The sequence below is a fragment of the Bubalus bubalis genome, chromosome 2, assembly GCF_019923935.1.
Source record: "Bubalus bubalis isolate 160015118507 breed Murrah chromosome 2, NDDB_SH_1, whole genome shotgun sequence".
In the NCBI taxonomy this organism is placed as follows: domain Eukaryota; kingdom Metazoa; phylum Chordata; class Mammalia; order Artiodactyla; family Bovidae; genus Bubalus; species Bubalus bubalis.
This window is the reverse complement of record NC_059158.1, coordinates 99,017,580-99,034,086: the sequence shown is the minus strand read 5'-3', so window position 1 is coordinate 99,034,086 and position 16,507 is coordinate 99,017,580. Positions and strand designations below refer to the sequence as shown.

Genomic DNA, 16,507 nt, shown 5'->3' with positions numbered 1-16,507 from the left:
TCATATGCCAGGGATCCTAAGAGAGATTTTTCATGCAATCTCTTGTTTAACCTTTATTATACCTCTGCAAGTCATGGGGATCTTTAGGTAATAATAATAAATTACTTCTTAGTCAAAAGGGCAGAATTCAAGCTCAGGTTAATGACTCCAGTTCTTTTCAGGGCCAATAATATATCAAAGTATTGGTCCCAATACTACCACCATCTTTGCCCATCCACTCAACCTTTACTTATTCCCAAATTATAATAGAACAATACCATGGGTATTTCAAAGTGGCTCATGGAATCATCTGCAGAACTCTGTAGTGCATATTCATAGATGAAATAGTCAAAGAAAAGGGGATAAAGAAAATGCCCCAAAGTCTGGCAGTAAAGCCCAGCTTGACAGAAACAGAAATTGTAAGGATAATGATTTGTAAATTTTATTTGCTCTGGTAAATGTTGCTAATTTTATTCCATATCTGATGTTTAAAAAATTTAACTATATTGTTTCCCTTTGCATTTTTTTTTTAAAGCTACACCATTTCCAAACAGCTTCAAGTGTTTTACCTGTGAAAATGCAGGGGATAATTATAACTGCAATCGATGGGCAGAAGATAAATGGTGCCCACAAAGTAAGTGTGCTGAGTTTGGAACTCTTTTTGTGACCAGACCTCATTTAGATCTCTCTCAACTGGCTCTGAGCAAAGGCATCTTATGTGATGAGATTAGCAAACCAGCAGGCTGGTGATGTTCTATAGAAATCAGAGAACTTTTGAAAAGACTATCCAGACATCAGACTAATCTGGGAGTACATGGAAACTGATGACATAGCCTCAATTTATACTTGTGTGTGCTTTGAGGAAGAATTTCTTAATTAATATTTACCAGTAAGAACAAATAGACCACAATGTTGACTAAGGCATTCTAAGAATGTCAGAAATGCTTGATGATACCTCTAGAAAAGTCCTACTTACTGTAAAGCAAAAGAAGGTTTCTGTCCTCTTGAGATACACTGATGCTTAAGTGATTCCTTTGTTTACTTGACAAACGTTTGAGCATCTCTTTAGTTTGTTTAGTTGTCTGGTAGATCCCAGTGTGTAATCCAGTACCTGGACCATATTAGGCACTTGGTAAATATTGACAGAATGAATGGATGCCTTTGACTATGTAGTCAGGAAATCTCTGAGGAATCTACATTTGCACTAAGACTCGAATGACCAGAACAAATCAGCTCTGTGGAGATCTATAGGAAAAACATGTCAGTAAGAGGGAACAGCAAATGCAAGGGTAAGATTTGGCTTCTACAGTGAACAGGAAGGCTGGCTGGTGAGGCTTAGTGGAAGGGGGAGAAAGGATTTGATGGAGATAAGGACCAGGACATGCAGGATCTTCGTTTTGGTAAGAAGTTTAGATTTCATTGGAAATGTGTTGGGTGTTGAAGCTATAGAGTACAAGATGCTAGGTATATTGTAAAATATTGCTCTGGCTTCTGTGTGCAGAATGAATGGTTGGGGACAAGAGAAGAAGCGGGCACCAAGTGGGCTCTTTCATTATATTTTCGGGCAGCAGAAGATGGTTTTAGACGAATATAGGGGGTGAGAAGTTGAATGACTTAGTACGGACAAACAAACTTGGGTGCAAAGCAGACAGGATGCGCTGACAGAATTGAAAACCTCTACTTAGAACTATAAGGAAATCAGGCTGTTTGTATTTTAGGATACACTGTTTTTTTAGGTTTTCAGACGTGAAAGGCCAACAAAAACAAACTCTTCCAGACTTAGCAATTACCAGCTTTGATCTACTATTACTATGAATCTTTTGGAAGTTTCTGTATCACTTTATGGCAGTGAAAGAGCCCTGCCTCTTTCAGATAATGCCAGTGGTTGTGAGTGTGCTGTGCTCAGTCGTGTCCGACTCTTTGTGACTCCATGGACTGCAGCCCACCAGGCTGCTCTGTCCATGGGATTCTCCAGGCAAGAATACTGGAGTGGGTTGCTGTGCCAGCCTATGGGGGATCTTCCCCACCCCAGGATTGAACCCACGTCTCTTTCATCTCCTGCATTGGCAGGTAGGTTCTTTACCACTGAGCTACCTGGGAAGCCCTTGATGATGCCAATGGGTAGAGCCAATGGATAGTAACACTGGAGACCTCTATGGGCCTGAGAATCTTATGCTCTAAATTAGACAGATGACTATGACATTTGCATGGACAGTATTGTTCATTACTTCAAGAATAATTATGAAGATTTTTTTCCTTAATGTTCTCTTCAGCTCTCAAGAGTGTGTGACTGAATTGTGCTTTTGAGTACATGTGTGTCTGTGCATGTATTCTTTTGGGGATTTGTTTCTACATTTTCACAGATGTTTATTTCAATGTTTGCCAGGTAGGCAGATGCCTCTCTTTATTAGCTTGTGTGAGAGGGCTGGTAAAATTCTTTAACTATTTGCTTTAAATTTCCCCGAGAACTGGGAGGGGGAAGGGTTTGGAACAGCAGTAGATTGGGGCATTGATGTCCAGCCTCTTTATGACTGTCGCCCATTCTTTTGAATTTTACCACATGCTGTTCAAGAGAAGGAAGCAACCAAGGATGAGATGGTTAGACAGCATCACTGACTCAATGGACATGAGTTTGAAACAACTCTGGGAGATGGTGAAGGACCTGAAAGCCTGGTGTGCTGCAGTCCATGGGGTCGCAGAGAGTCGGACATGGCTGAGTGATTGAACAACAACAAAACGCTGTTTCTACTAATTCTTTACATGTTCCAATTTGTAATTCATTAATCAAAGCCACTTTTAAGGGAACTTGCATGGGCATTTCTGGGTTTTAGAACTTTGTTGAAACATGGAAGCAAAAGAGGGATGCTGCAGTTTTCTGCCTCCAAGAAAATGTCAGGGAGGGGAGATTGGGGTCTTCCCCATCCACCCTGAAAACCTGACTCATAGAGAGATGGACACGAGATGACCCTCCATTCCAGCGTGTGTGAGTGTACACCAGCCAAGCCCGCAAAACAATAATCGTCTGGAGTTCTGAGGCTGTAACTGCTTACCTTTCAGCTTGTCATTATCAAGGGGAGTGAGAGCCAGCCATTTCTTGGGACAAACAGGCCTGTGGCTGCTGTTCCTTGTCATCTCAGGTTTCCTTTATGGCTCTGCTGCTGCCATCAGCCAGTGGCGTTAAAAGAGAGTCTCTAGGTAACAAAACATGACAAGAATGACACGTCTTATTTTGTTTACCCCGGTTCTTACTCTGACTTTGTAGGGCTGCTTTAGGCTGTGTGACAGACTCTGAACACATGCACCTACCAGTTTTCAATTTTTTGTCTGGAGTACAAATTGGAATGCCTTTCAGAACATGGAGTGGTTCTCTCTCCTGAGTCCCAGCCAGCTGCTCTTGTAGAGGTGCTCTGCTGACACTCAGCTCGATGCTGAGTGTTCAGAGAGGCACAGTTGTGTGCTGGTGGAGAGCCCAAACCCTGGAAAACCACCTCCACAAGAATCTCATCTTCCATCACTTTCTACCCATGTGACTGTGAGCCTCAGTGTTTTATCCGTGAAATGAGGATATTACTATGACTTGTCTTGGCCTATGGTGAGGACTGAATGAGTGAATGCATATTAGAAGAGTGCCTGGTTGGTGGTACACACTTAATGTGCATTTGCTGTTGCTAACATGAAAGCTTACCACAAGTCTATCCAAATGCCAGTGCACTTACCCTTTTGCTAAGAAGAAAGGAAGCTCAAAGGCTGTCACGTGGCTTGTTCACCTGTGACAGAGGCAGCTCTCTAAGTCCTGTCTTCTCAACTTTAGTCGAGTTTTCCTCCTCCCTGCCCCTACTTTTTGGCAACTGCTGCTTTAGTCCCTTCTCAGTAAACTAAGAAGCATTTCATTGGCCTGAGATATCTAGAATATGAGGCACAGAACTAAGTAGAATGTCCCAGAAGAGTGAGTGAAATCGGTTTCTTGAGAGAACTCTTGAGAAATAAAATGTGAATGGTTAAAGGTAACTTTGTATGAAAATGAACTAGCCAAGCAGAGGAGGACAGAGAAGGTAAGAGAGAACTAAAGAGGAAGAGAAAATACAGAAATACTTTGGGGAAAAATCACACACGTTGGGAGGGTTAGAGCCTGAAGAACTAGATGAGTAAGGAAAGCGCCTTGGCGTGTAAGTCGAAGCACCTGCTTTCACTCCAGTTTGCCACATGGCCTATTAGTATATAAAGAAACAATGAAACAGGAAGAGCTATGGCCCACTTCCTTTTTACATTTTTCATTGTATTTTAGAGTTACAGAACATGCGCTTCAGAGGGAGAGAGAAAGATACTGCCACTTTCTTATGAGCAGACCTGGAGTTTTGATGAAAGTCTTGTTCAGTTTTTTTCTCAGCTTTACCTTGCACCAAAGGATAACTGCCCATTTGTATTCATTTTAAAAATACACATACTTCAGAAGCTAGTACCTATTCAGAAAAACCACCTAGAAACTTGAGTTCACCCCCATTAAATTTCTTGCCTAGAAACTTAAGGATCATCCTGAATTTTAATCATTTCTGAATTGATTTTTTTCCCCCTGCCTAGATACACAATACTGTTTGACAGTACATCACTTTACCAGTCATGGAAGAAGTATATCCATCACCAAAAAATGTGCCTCCAGGAGCGAATGTCATCTTGTTGGCTGCCACCACAGCCAAGATTCTGAACACACGGTAAGGAGTGTGTGTGTAAAGTTATTGTCTGAAAGTTTCTTGATGGTTGGTTGTATATAGAGGCAGGATGGATAAATAGTATGTCAAAGGTGTATACTTTGAAAGACTCCCTTACACTGATACAATGGAGATGAAAGAAGGTGAAGACTTTCTGTCCATCAAACAGTATCATTACTAAAAATAAATGACAATTCTCAGACTCCAGAGACGCTAGGGTCTTGACCTTGGACTTTGGGTGAGTTGCCTGAAGTAAGCTCTGGAATTCCAGGAGTAAACCATCCCTGCATGAAAGGATGACCAGTGCTACAGAGCCCAACTTATGTATTTTGTTTACGGCCAGAAATCACCAAGAATGCTACACAGAGGAAAATGGTGACACCTTTTATAAAGAAAACCTTGTCTTACTGCTTCTGCTTAGATGAAGTGAGAGTCTGAAAGATTAATCCCAGCTTATTATGATGAACTACAGGTAACATTTTAGATCAATTGGTTGCTTCAGTTTTCTCATTCTACCATTTTAAATGAGCATTTGACTCTTTTATATGCCTGGAATCCTGAAATGTTTGAGAAAAAAATTAATCTCATGAGGTCTTAGAATTCAGTTTAGCCTATACATACATAAAGTGGTCCTGACACCAGTGGCTTTTTTATTTTTTTTTAATTTTATTTTATTTTTAAACTTTACATAATTGTATTAGTTTTGACAAATATCAAAATGAATCCACCACGGGTATACATGTGTTCCCCACCCTGAACCAAAGTGTTATTTTAGTATAGTTGATTTACAACGTTGTATTAATTTCTGCTGTAGAACAAAGTGATTCAGTTATACTTTGTCATATTCTTTTCCATTATGGTTTATCACAGAATACTGAATAGAGTTCCCTGTGCTACACAGTATGACCTTCTTATTTATCCATCATATATACAATAGTTTGCATCTATCTCAAATTTCCAGTCCTTCCTTCTCCTACCCCCTTGGCAACCACTAGTCTGTTTTCTATGTCTGTGACTCTGTTTTGTAGATAAGTTCTGGTGCTGACCACTAGTGGCTTTTAGCTCTGGCTACACAGGAGAATTTCCTGGGGAGCTTTTTATAGCCCTGGTAAGGGGGTAGCCAGAGAAGGCAGTGGCACCCCACTCCAGTGTTCTTGCCTGGAGAATCCCAGGGACGGGGGAGCCTAGTGAGCTGCCATCTATGGGGTTGCACAGAGTCGGACACGACTGAAGTGACTTAGCAGCAGCAAGGGGGTAGCGGTGGGCAGACTCAGACTGACTGAAACAGAACTTCAGAGTGAGGTCCTGGGCATCAGGATTTTTTTGGTAAGCTTCCTCAGGGTGATTCTGATGTGCAACCAAGATTGAGAACCACTGAGATAGATAATTTATCTTACATGGCCCTTCTGGAAGCCAGTTGATGTAGATACTTTATCCTGAAAGCCTCTGTGAATGTCTGGGTTTATCAGGTGGAGGTGTTGTACCAGGTATTATGACAAGAGCATGCTTCTCTTGAGACAACCTTGTGCTGTGAGAGAGCTAACATTTTTCACCAGTCAGCAGCCACATTAGCAAGCCAGTGTCACTGTCAAGATAGGGATGAGGCATTAGTATAGACAATAGAGTCATAATTATCCCCTAACAAGGAAAATCAATGACTAATCCACAAGGTTCCTAGCTTTCCTTTTTGTTCCCGTGTTTCCCCTTGCAAACCTTCAGAAGATTTGTTGACTCCATTAAACAGTCTTACTCCATTTGCCTTTCTCTTGCTTATGCTTGGGTTGATGTAGATAAATCTCAGTTCAAGTGAAAAGACTCTCAAGATGGTTTTTACTTTGAGGTCAGTTGTGGGGAAGGGTGCCCAAGGGCCTGGATGACTCATAGATCAAAAACCAACTCAGTTCTGTCCTCAGAGCAGTTTCTAACCTCCTGATGTTTGCGCTTCAGTTACTGTCTCACTTAAGAGACACCCCCCAAGCCAGAACTGCCCAGCCAAGCCCGTCCTAAATTCTTGAAAAGTTCCACTTAGAAAAATTACAGTATGAAAATTTACCTAGTAGGAGACAAGATGGTGGAGTAGAGGATGTGAGCTCACCTTTTCTTATGAAAATCCCAAAAGCACAGGTAAAAGCTGAACAAGCATAGACAAAACATGCTGGAACCTACCAAAAAAGATATCCTACACCCAAAGACAGAGACACAACGAGATGGTAGAAGAGGTGCAATCATGGTAAAATCAAATCCCATACTGGCCACATGGGCAATCCAAACTGAAAAATTATTAGAGACGTTCTCCCACAAGAGTGAAAGTTCTGAGCCCCACATCAGGCTCCCCTGCCTGGCAAGGGGAGTTTGGCAATGGAGGAGGCGCCCCCAGAGAATCACTGGCCCCTTTGAAGGCCAGGGCTTCCCTAATGGCTCGTTGGTAAAGAATCTGCCTGCAAAGCAGGAGACCCAGGTTCGATCCCTGGGTTGGGAAGATCCACTAGAGGAGAGCATGGCAACCCACTCCAGTACTCTTGCCTGGAGAAGTCCGTGGATAGAGGAACCTGGCAGGCTACAGCCCATAGGGCAGCACAGAGTTGGACACGACTGCAGCAACTAAGCAGCAGCAGTGGAGTTAGTTTGTCTTAGGAATTCCACTGGACTGGGGGAAAAAGAAACTCTACCCCTGCAGGGCACACAGACGGTCTTGTGTGCACTAGAACCCAGGGAAAAAAGCAGGGACCTCTTACGGGCCTGAGCCAGACCTACCTAGTGGTTTTGGAGGGTCTCCAGCCTAGGCAGGGTGTGTGTGTGGGTCACTGCAGGGACGCAGACACTGGTAGTTCTGGAGAGTACTCACTGGCATGAGCCCTCTGGAAGGTCACCAGATCAGAGAGAAATTAAAAGCACAATCCCATTTACCATCAGATCAAAAAGAATAAAAATACCTAGAAATAAACCTACCCAGGAGGCAAAGGACTTGTACTCTAAAACTATAAGATACTGATGAAAGAAATTGAAGAGGACACAAATGAATGGAAAGATATACCATGTTCTTGAATAAGAAGAATCAGTGTTGTCAAAGTGACTCTACTACCCAAGGTAATATACAGCCTCAGTGCAATACCTATCAAATTACCAATGGCATTTTTCACAAAACTAGAACAAAAAATTTATTGTGTATGGAGACACAAAAGGCCCTGAATAGCCAAAGCAATTCTGAGAAAGAAAAGCTGAAGGAATCAGACTCCCCAGCTTCGGACTACACTGCTACAAAACTACAGTAATCAAGACAGTATGATACTGGCACAGAGCCAGAAATATAGACCCATGAAAAACCTAGAAATAACAAGAGAGCCCAGAAATCAACCCATGTACTCATGGTCAATTAATCTACAACAAAGGAAGTGAGAATATACAATGGAGAAAAGACAGTTTCTTCAAAAAGTGGTGCTGGGATAACTGGTTGGTCACTCACATGTAAAATCATGAAATTAGAATATTTTTTAACACCACCCACAAAAATAAGCTCAAAATGGATTAAAGACCTAAAAGTAAGATTGGATACTATAAAACTTTTAGAGGAAAACATAGGAAGAACACTTTTTTTTTTTTTTTAGGAAGAACACTCTTGAACACAAATCACAGCAGTATCTTTTTGGATCAATCTTTAGAGTAATGGAAACAACAAAAAAAACCCCAAATGGGACCTAATAAAACAAAAGCTTTTGTACAATAAAGGAAATCATAAACAAAATGAAAAGATAACCCACAGAATAGGAGAAAATATTTGTAAGTGAAGCAATCAACAAGGGATTACTCTGTAAAATATACAGACAGCTAATGCAGCTCAATATGTATATATAAAAATAACACACAATCAAAAAATGGGAAGAAGATCTAAATAGACATTTCTCTGAAGAAGACATATAGATGGCCAAGAGGCACATGAAGAGGTGCTAATTACTAATTATCAGAGCAATGCAAATCAAAACTATAAGTTATCACCTCATACCAGTCAGAATGGCCATCATCAAAAAGTCTACAAACAATGAAGGCTGGAGAAGGGGAGAAAAGGGGAACCCTCCTATACTGTGGGAATGTAAATTGGTCCAGCCACATGGAGAACATTATGGAGGTTCCTTAAAAAAAGCTAAAAATAGAGCTTCCATATGATTCAGCAGTCCCACTCCTGGGCACATATCCAGAGGAAACCGTGGTTTCAAAGGATATGTGCATCCCAGTGTTCATCGCAGCACTGTTTACAATAGCCAGGACATGGAAGCAACCTAGATGTCCATCAACAGAGGAATGGATAAAGATGTGGCATATATATATATATATATATACACATACACACACACACACACACACTGGAATATTTGACACTAAAAAAAAAAGATACGATGCCATTTGCAGTAATATGGCTGGACCTAGAGATCATCATACTAAATGAAATAACTCACAGAGAAAAACGAATATATGATATCACATATGTAGAACCTAAAAAAAAAAATGATACAAATGAAGTTATTTACAAAACAGACTATGAAAACTTATGGTTACCAAAGTGGAAAGATGGAGGGAAAAATGGAAGTTTGGGGCTGATGTATACACACTACTATACTTTATTAGTAGATAGCCTACAAGGATTTACAGTATAGAATAGGGAACTCTGGTCAATATTCTGTAATAACCTATACATGGAAAAAAATTACATGTATAATTGAATCACTTTGTGCTACCTGAAACCAACACAACATTGTTATTCAACTATACTCCAATATAAAATAAATATTTTTAAAGAAAACTTACCTGTTTAAATATTCAGACATATTCTTAGTGGCTGCATAATATTAAAATGTTCGTAGCTATAATTCATCTACTTCCCTATTAAGAATACTAGACAGCTTTTAATATTTCTCTAGTCTAAATAAAAACCCACATAATATTTGTGGTGCACATTACTAGATTGATTTATATAAAGTTCTTGATAAAGATTACCAAATTACTCCCCAGAAAGACTGAAGCAATTATAGTCTGAGTAACAGTGTTTGAGAACTATGTCCTGGACCCAAGCTCGCATACTTTTTGGAAATCTTGGTTAATTTGTTAGGCTAAAAGGTATCTTTTCAAATTTATAATTTTTAGTCTCAAACAGTAAACTTTTAAAAAATAAGATAGCTTTTTTCTCTTGTAAGTCATTACTCTTTTGAAAAATTTTGCATTTAAATAAAAATTTATATACTCAGATAAAATTCTGTCCTCAGAGCTGGAGGTTTTTCTTTGACCCTCCCCTCTTCTTCCCATTATTCACTGGCTCTTCCCCTCTCCTCTTCCTTTTGTAACAGGAGTGTAGGTCTTGCTGTGAGGGGATGATCTGCAATGTTGAGTTACCCACCAACCACACGAATGCGGTCTTCGCTGTGATGCATGCTCAGAGGACGTCTGGCAGCGGTGCCCCTGCGCTCTACCTACCGGTGCTGGCCTGGGCCTTCGTGCTCCCGTTGCTATAAGGCCACCTTCCTGGGAGAGGCAGAGACCAGTCCTCTGAAGCACAAGCTAACAACTGTAAAATGGCGAACTTTGAAGACCAATCTCTTCAGGATTGAAGGATGTGCATTGGACCTCACAGCAGAAGCCAGCTGTTATGCTTAGCTCAGATGCTCCTGCAGGAGGCCACAAGAAAGGGGACTTGGCAGGGACTGAGTGATTATGTAGCTGTTAAGTTTCTTGATCAAAAGGGGGCTGCATTTTGTCTCTTCTGCAAGGAGGGTCCTGCCAGCATGTACCACAGGCAGGTTCAGCAGCCTGTGTTGTCCCCGCCAGACCAGACCTTTGGGGGAAAGGACTCTGACCTGATTGACTCCTTCAGGGCTGCTGGAACAGACCCTCTCAATTCTGTGATTGGCTGAGAGCATCTCTGTGAAATCTAATCCTTCCCTCAAGAGAAAGCAGTTTCCCCACTGAGGGTGAAGTAATGAGAAACCCCACTATAGGAAGGAAACTTCCAGTTGAACTAATATGAAACCTATTTGCTAATTGTGGGGGGAAATAAAGCTTTTAAGTTATAAGTGTAGAATGCATGCTTATGTGTTTCTTGGCTGATGTGGAGGCCTCAGATGAAGCACATTAACGAGTGTCATAAAGGAGGCCAACTGAAGTTGATCACGCACCACAGGGGCTATCTTCTGGCTTAAAGTATGCAAGTCTATGCCAAGGTGACTTAATTTTTTCTTTGGGGGAAAGAACCCTTCTAAGGATGCCAAATGCAAAATTAGTGAACTGAGAAGGTGAGGAGACCTCCCTGGGCAAGGAGGGTGATACCTTATCACGTGATAGATCCTCAGAAGTAGCAGTTTAGGGACTTCCCTGGTGGTCCAGTGGTCAAAACTCTGTGCTCCACTGCAGGGGCCATGGGTTCCATCCCTGGTTAGGGAACTAAGATCCTACATGCTGAGCAGCATGGCGAAAAATTAAAAAAAGAAAAAAGCAGCTTAAAGACAGAGAAACTGGCAACAGTGTCCCTCTCCCAGTCAACCTGTCTCAAGGGGAGGACCATCAAGAGAAACTTTCTAAATCCATGCTAAAATGTCTGGTCCCCTGTCTTCTCTTTCATTCTTATAACACAGTCCTAGACTTTCCAAGGAGCAACTTCCGTTTCTAGAATCCTAATTTCTCGCCTTTACACTTTGGAGTGACCTTTAAACACTCTGCCTTTATATGTATAGTGAGAAGTTAGTGGAGTGTTTGTTGTTTTGTTTCTCAGTAGAGCATCTACCGTTAGAATGCTGAGTGCCCCATAGAATCCACTAATGATGGTGTCCTTGCCACACTGGCTCATCCATGACGGGGGTCGGCCATGGATCAAATACATCCCACCACTCTTAGTCTGCCCAACTCTACTAACAAATATTCTGTTGCCCTGGTGTCTTCAACTCAAACATGTAGCCTCACAGTGCTGGAGGCTGGGAGATCAAGATCAAGGTGCCAGCAGATCTACTGTCTAGGGAGAGCCCTCTTCAGGATTTGCAGACTGGCCTTTTCATACATGCTCAGGACAAAGGGTGAAGAGTGAGCATAAGGATTCTAATTGCATTTATGAGGCCTCCACCTGAATGACCTAGCATCCCCCAGAGGCCCTACACCCAAATACCATCACATTGCGGCTTTAGGCTTCAACATGTGAATTTGGACTTCCCTGATGGCTCAGACAAGTAAAGAACCTGCCTGCAATGCAGGAGACCTGGCTTCAATCCCTGGGTCAGCAAGATCCCCTGAAGAAGGGAATGGGAACCCACTCCAGTATTCTTGCCTAGAGCATTTCATGGACAGAGGAGCCTGGCGGGCTACAGTCCATGGGATTGCAAAGAGTCAAACACGACTACCACCACCATATGAATTTGGGGGAGAAACAAATATTCAGTCCGTAGCAACACCCCTAACCACACATATTCACTTACATGTTGTCTACAGGCTTCCTTCTTGCTACAACACCAAGGATGAGTAGAGGCAGCCGAGAGCACATGGCCTGTGAAGTCTGGAAGGTCTGCTAGCGTGCAGGAACAGTGTGCTGACCCCTAACCTCTGAAATGGCAGAAGTACATTGGGAAAAAGCTGCTTGCTGTCCACGGGCTGTGGTGCTCATGGCGGTGACTTGGCCTCTGCCGTTGTTTACCAGATCACTTTCCTTATGTGCATCCATGAAGTTTTCTTCTTCATTTTGTTTGTTTGTTCTATTCCTTTGATTCAGCCTCTTAGTAGTTATGTGCTATTGTCAGGTGCTGAGCTGTATATGTTTCTTCTCGACCCTGATGCATTGGGAGTGTCTCATCTTAAAGCTCTTTACCTTCCAATAAAACAGGGAGGAGACAGATGTCATTACCTCCCTGTCTCTGGCCAAACCAGAGACTCACCTGGAAGTAGCAGTTTTGAAGTCTGATGTAGATTTATCTTGCCTTTCACTCAGCACCTTGAGGTATTTGAATTTTCATAGCTAAGCTTGTTTGAAATTAATTATATATGACTTCGGTTGGAACATTTTAAGAGCATCTTTGGTGGGTGTCTTTTTATTCCCCAGGGTTTCTTTTGTCTGTGAAGTTGATGAATTGTCTGGTAAAAAAAACCATTAGCAGACAGTACTTCTTTTTCTTCTGTCTAGATTAATGAATTTTCCTTTGTGTTTATTTTTCTTTCCCAAGGAAACATCTTAATTTTCTCTTCTTCACCCCACATATGTTTTCATAGATTGCCCTCTTAACCACCTCTCCTCTGAGCATTTAAAATAGTTATCCTGAGCCAAAGAGAGAACACGCAGAGGAAACAAACTGCAAAGACAGCCAAGTGAATAGGGTGCCAGATTTACAAATAAAAGCATCAGATGTCCCATCAAATTGGAATTTCAGATAATTTTTTAGTGTAAGTTATTCATGAACTCGTAAGTCTGGCTCATCTGAGGCAATGTTTTCAAGTCCTTGTAATCAGAATTTTCTGGCCAACTTCAAAATAAGACAAATTCTAAGGGCCTCCTGGAGATGTTGACTCAGGAGATGGGATGGAGCCCATGCCTAATCCCAATAATTAGATGTTAAATAAGCAGCTCCCAGATGACTGTGATGCTAGGTGTGTTACCCTTGATCTGAGAGGTTTACTCCTTCTTCAGAAGCCCAGTCCTTGGTCACATAATAAGTGCTAATGAATAATAAACCTGGGTTGGAGTTGTGGTTCTCAGTGTGGTCTCTGGACCAGCAGCATAGGCATCACCCAGGAATTTGTTAGAAATTCAAATACTCAGCCTCCATTCCAGACCTACTGAATCAGAAATGCCAAGGGGTCAATTTGGGTTTTAATAAGGTTTCCAGGTGCTTCTGATGCACACACTAGTTCAAGAACCACTGGACCAGAGAAGTGCTTCCTAAATGTCTTCGTAAATAGGTCCTTGGTGGGGGCATGAAAATTACTCAGGGAGTTTATATTTAAAGAAGAAAACTGGACTCACAGACCGCAAATCCAGAAAGTCAGATTCTTTTTGTGAGAGTTGAATCAGAAAATCTGTATTTTTAGTAAACTCCTCATGTGATCCTGATACACAGCCACTTTTGGAGCCACTGGAGAATAAGAGATGGGGGTGATGTTAGTGAACAGAAGCCCAAAACCTTTAACACTTGACCTTGAAATCCCTATGCATTATAAATGGACTCTATGTGGGGTCTCCAGTGTAATTGTTTTAAAACTAGAATCCAAGAATCTAATCAGAGTCCATTTGCATGGATTTTTTTAGTCCATTACATAGTGACCTAGAATGGCCAAGTGATCCAGACCTCAGATTAATTTCATTTGCCCCCTAATGAATAAGAAGATGAAGAGTACCTTGTCAAAATGTCCCATGAGAACTGGGGTAGTGGAGGCAGGAAAGGAGAATATGTAGATTTGTTCTTATAAAAAAGACAGGGGGATTAGCTATGAATACGAGGAAAGTATGGGGGAATGATGTGTCAAAGTTCCATTTTGAATATAACTACATTCTAGAATAAATCTTGAGTTCCTGTCCATCATTCACTTTCTGAAAAGAAAAAAAAAAAAGTTGTACAGAACACATCTTTTCCCTGCTGTGTCTAAACTCTCCCTAAATCCAAACCTGACTGAGGTTAGCAGCCAGAAATTACAGGCATTGTCCTCTGTACAGTGTGCATTCTGCTGTGTCACGCGCTGTGTAAAACACATCTCATAAGAAAAGAGAAAGAGGTGGGTTGGTTTCTCTTTCTCACTGGGAGAGGACTTAAAAGCTGTGCAAAGCATGAAATGAGCAGTATGAACCAGCATGGACTTGGAAAGTGAGGTGTGGTGTGGAATTGGGAAATATTTCACAATTGAGAAATTACCCTTATGCACAATTTCTGTGATGTGTCAATTGCCATCTTATAAAATTCTGCTCTGACTTTTTTTTTTTCCACTTGTAAAAATGTCAAGTTTATTTTCTTTCTTTTTTTTTTTAAATTTTATTTTATTTTTAAACTTTACATAACTGTATTAGAATCCTGTGCATTTTATTTTTCACCTCATTGTTTGTTACCGACTCTGATTTGTGGAGGGTTTCACTGTGATTCTGGATATGTGTGTGTGTTGTGGGTGGGGAGGAGGCGGGCAAAGCACGCCAGAGGACAGAGGTGACTAGTGGATGCATGGAGGTGACAGAACTGGAGAACAAATGGCTGTCGTCATGTAATTTGAGTCTGCCTTTAGCCGTAGCTCCTTGGCTGTGTACCTGAAACAGTCTAGCATCTTTCTGGTATCACACACCTCCCACTTCTCCTTTGGCCTTCATAGTTCTACTTCCTTCCCTGCCTTCTTCCCTCATTGCCTTGGCCTCTTCTATTAGATGCTGAGGCTAGAAGCTGAACTACGTAGGGGGTTAATCCAGGATGTGAGCTACTCAGAGTGTAGGCTGTGAAAAATATGGCTTTCATAGCTTGATCCCAGGAATACTATTCAAGGAGTCTGGGAATCTGCAGTTTGAACAAGCATCTACCTGGTCATGATTCTGGTACTGGGAGTCCTTAGGGCATCATCTTTAGAAACAATAATGCAAGCCCTCAGTAAAGGCTGTAGAGGCTCAAGAGCATCTACCACATAACTCCTAAACTTCCATTTCTGCACTTTTTTGGTCTCTGAAAATTGGTCCCAGGGAAAGGGCTAGGATAAGCTGGCAGACACTCTGGCTTGGCAGAGCTGCCCTATGTGGATGGTCCTGGGTTCAGTTCAGCTGCTCAGTTGTATCCAACTTTTTGTGACCCCATGGACCGCAGCATGTGGGCGTCCCTGTCCATCACCACATCCCAGAGCCTACTCAAACTCATGTCCATTGTGTCGGTGAGGCCATCCAACCATCTCATCCTCTGTCGTCCCCTTCTCCTCCTGCCTTCAATCTTTCCCAGCATCAGTGTCTCTTCCAATGAGTCAGTTCTTCACATCAGGTGGCCAAAGTATTGGAGTTTCAGCTTTAGCATCAGTCTTTCCAATGATTCCCTTTGGATCTCCTTGCAGTCCAAGGGACTCTCAAGAGTCTTCTCCAACACCACAGTTCAAAAGCATCAATTCTTCAGTGCTCATCTTTTTTGATAGTCCAATTCTCACATCCATACATGATTACTGGAAAAATCATAGCTTTGACTAGATAGACATTTGTTGGCAAAATAATGTCTCTGCTTTTTAATATGCTGTCTAGGTTGGTCATAGCTTTTCTTCCAAGGAGCAAGTGTCTTTTAATTTCATGGCTGCAATCACCATCTTCTGTGATTTTGGAGCCCCCAAAATAAAATCTCTCACTGTTTCCATTGTTTCCCCATCTATTTGCCATGAAGTGATGGGACCGGATGCCATGTTCTTAGTTTTCTGAATGTTGAGTTTTAAGCCAACTTTTTCACTCTCCTCTTTCACTTTCATCAAGAGGCTCTTTAGTTCTTCACTTTCTGACAGAAGGGTGGTATCATCTGCATATCTGAGGTTACTGATATTTCTCCTGGCAATCTTGATTCCAGCCTGTGCTTCATCCAGCCCAGCATTTTTCATGATGTGCTCTGCATTTAAGTTAAATAAGCAGGGTGACAATATACAGCCTTGATGTACTCCTTTCCCGATTTGGAACCAGTCTGTTGTTTCATGTCCAGTTCTAACTGTTGCTTCTTGACCTGCATATAGGTTTCTCAAGAAGCAGGTCTGGTGGTCTGGTATTCCCATCTCTTGAAGAATTTTCCACAGTTTGTTGTGATCCATACAGTCAAAGGCTTTGGCATAGCCAATAAAGCAGAAGTAGATGTTTTTCTGGAACTCTCTTGCTT

The 16,507-nt window shown here is 41.7% G+C and overlaps 1 protein-coding gene across 7 annotated transcripts in view; it reads left to right on the top strand.

Annotated features, from left to right (window-relative positions):
- LYPD6B (LY6/PLAUR domain containing 6B) overlaps positions 1–10,749 on the top strand; it is a 243,589-nt gene extending 232,840 nt beyond the window's left edge. For 6 of the 7 annotated variants that reach the window (XM_025276590.3, XM_044935584.2, XM_025276604.3 and 3 more), the window contains 3 exons: positions 515–613; positions 4,558–4,688; positions 10,022–10,749. In XM_025276590.3, the coding sequence (XP_025132375.2) occupies positions 515–613; positions 4,558–4,688; positions 10,022–10,186 (395 nt within the window). In that variant the 3' untranslated portion in view covers positions 10,187–10,749. The remainder of the gene's footprint in view (positions 1–514; positions 614–4,557; positions 4,689–10,021) is intronic. The other variant, XM_025276619.3, reaches the window with a different exon arrangement.
- Positions 10,750–16,507: the final 5,758 nt, after the last annotated feature.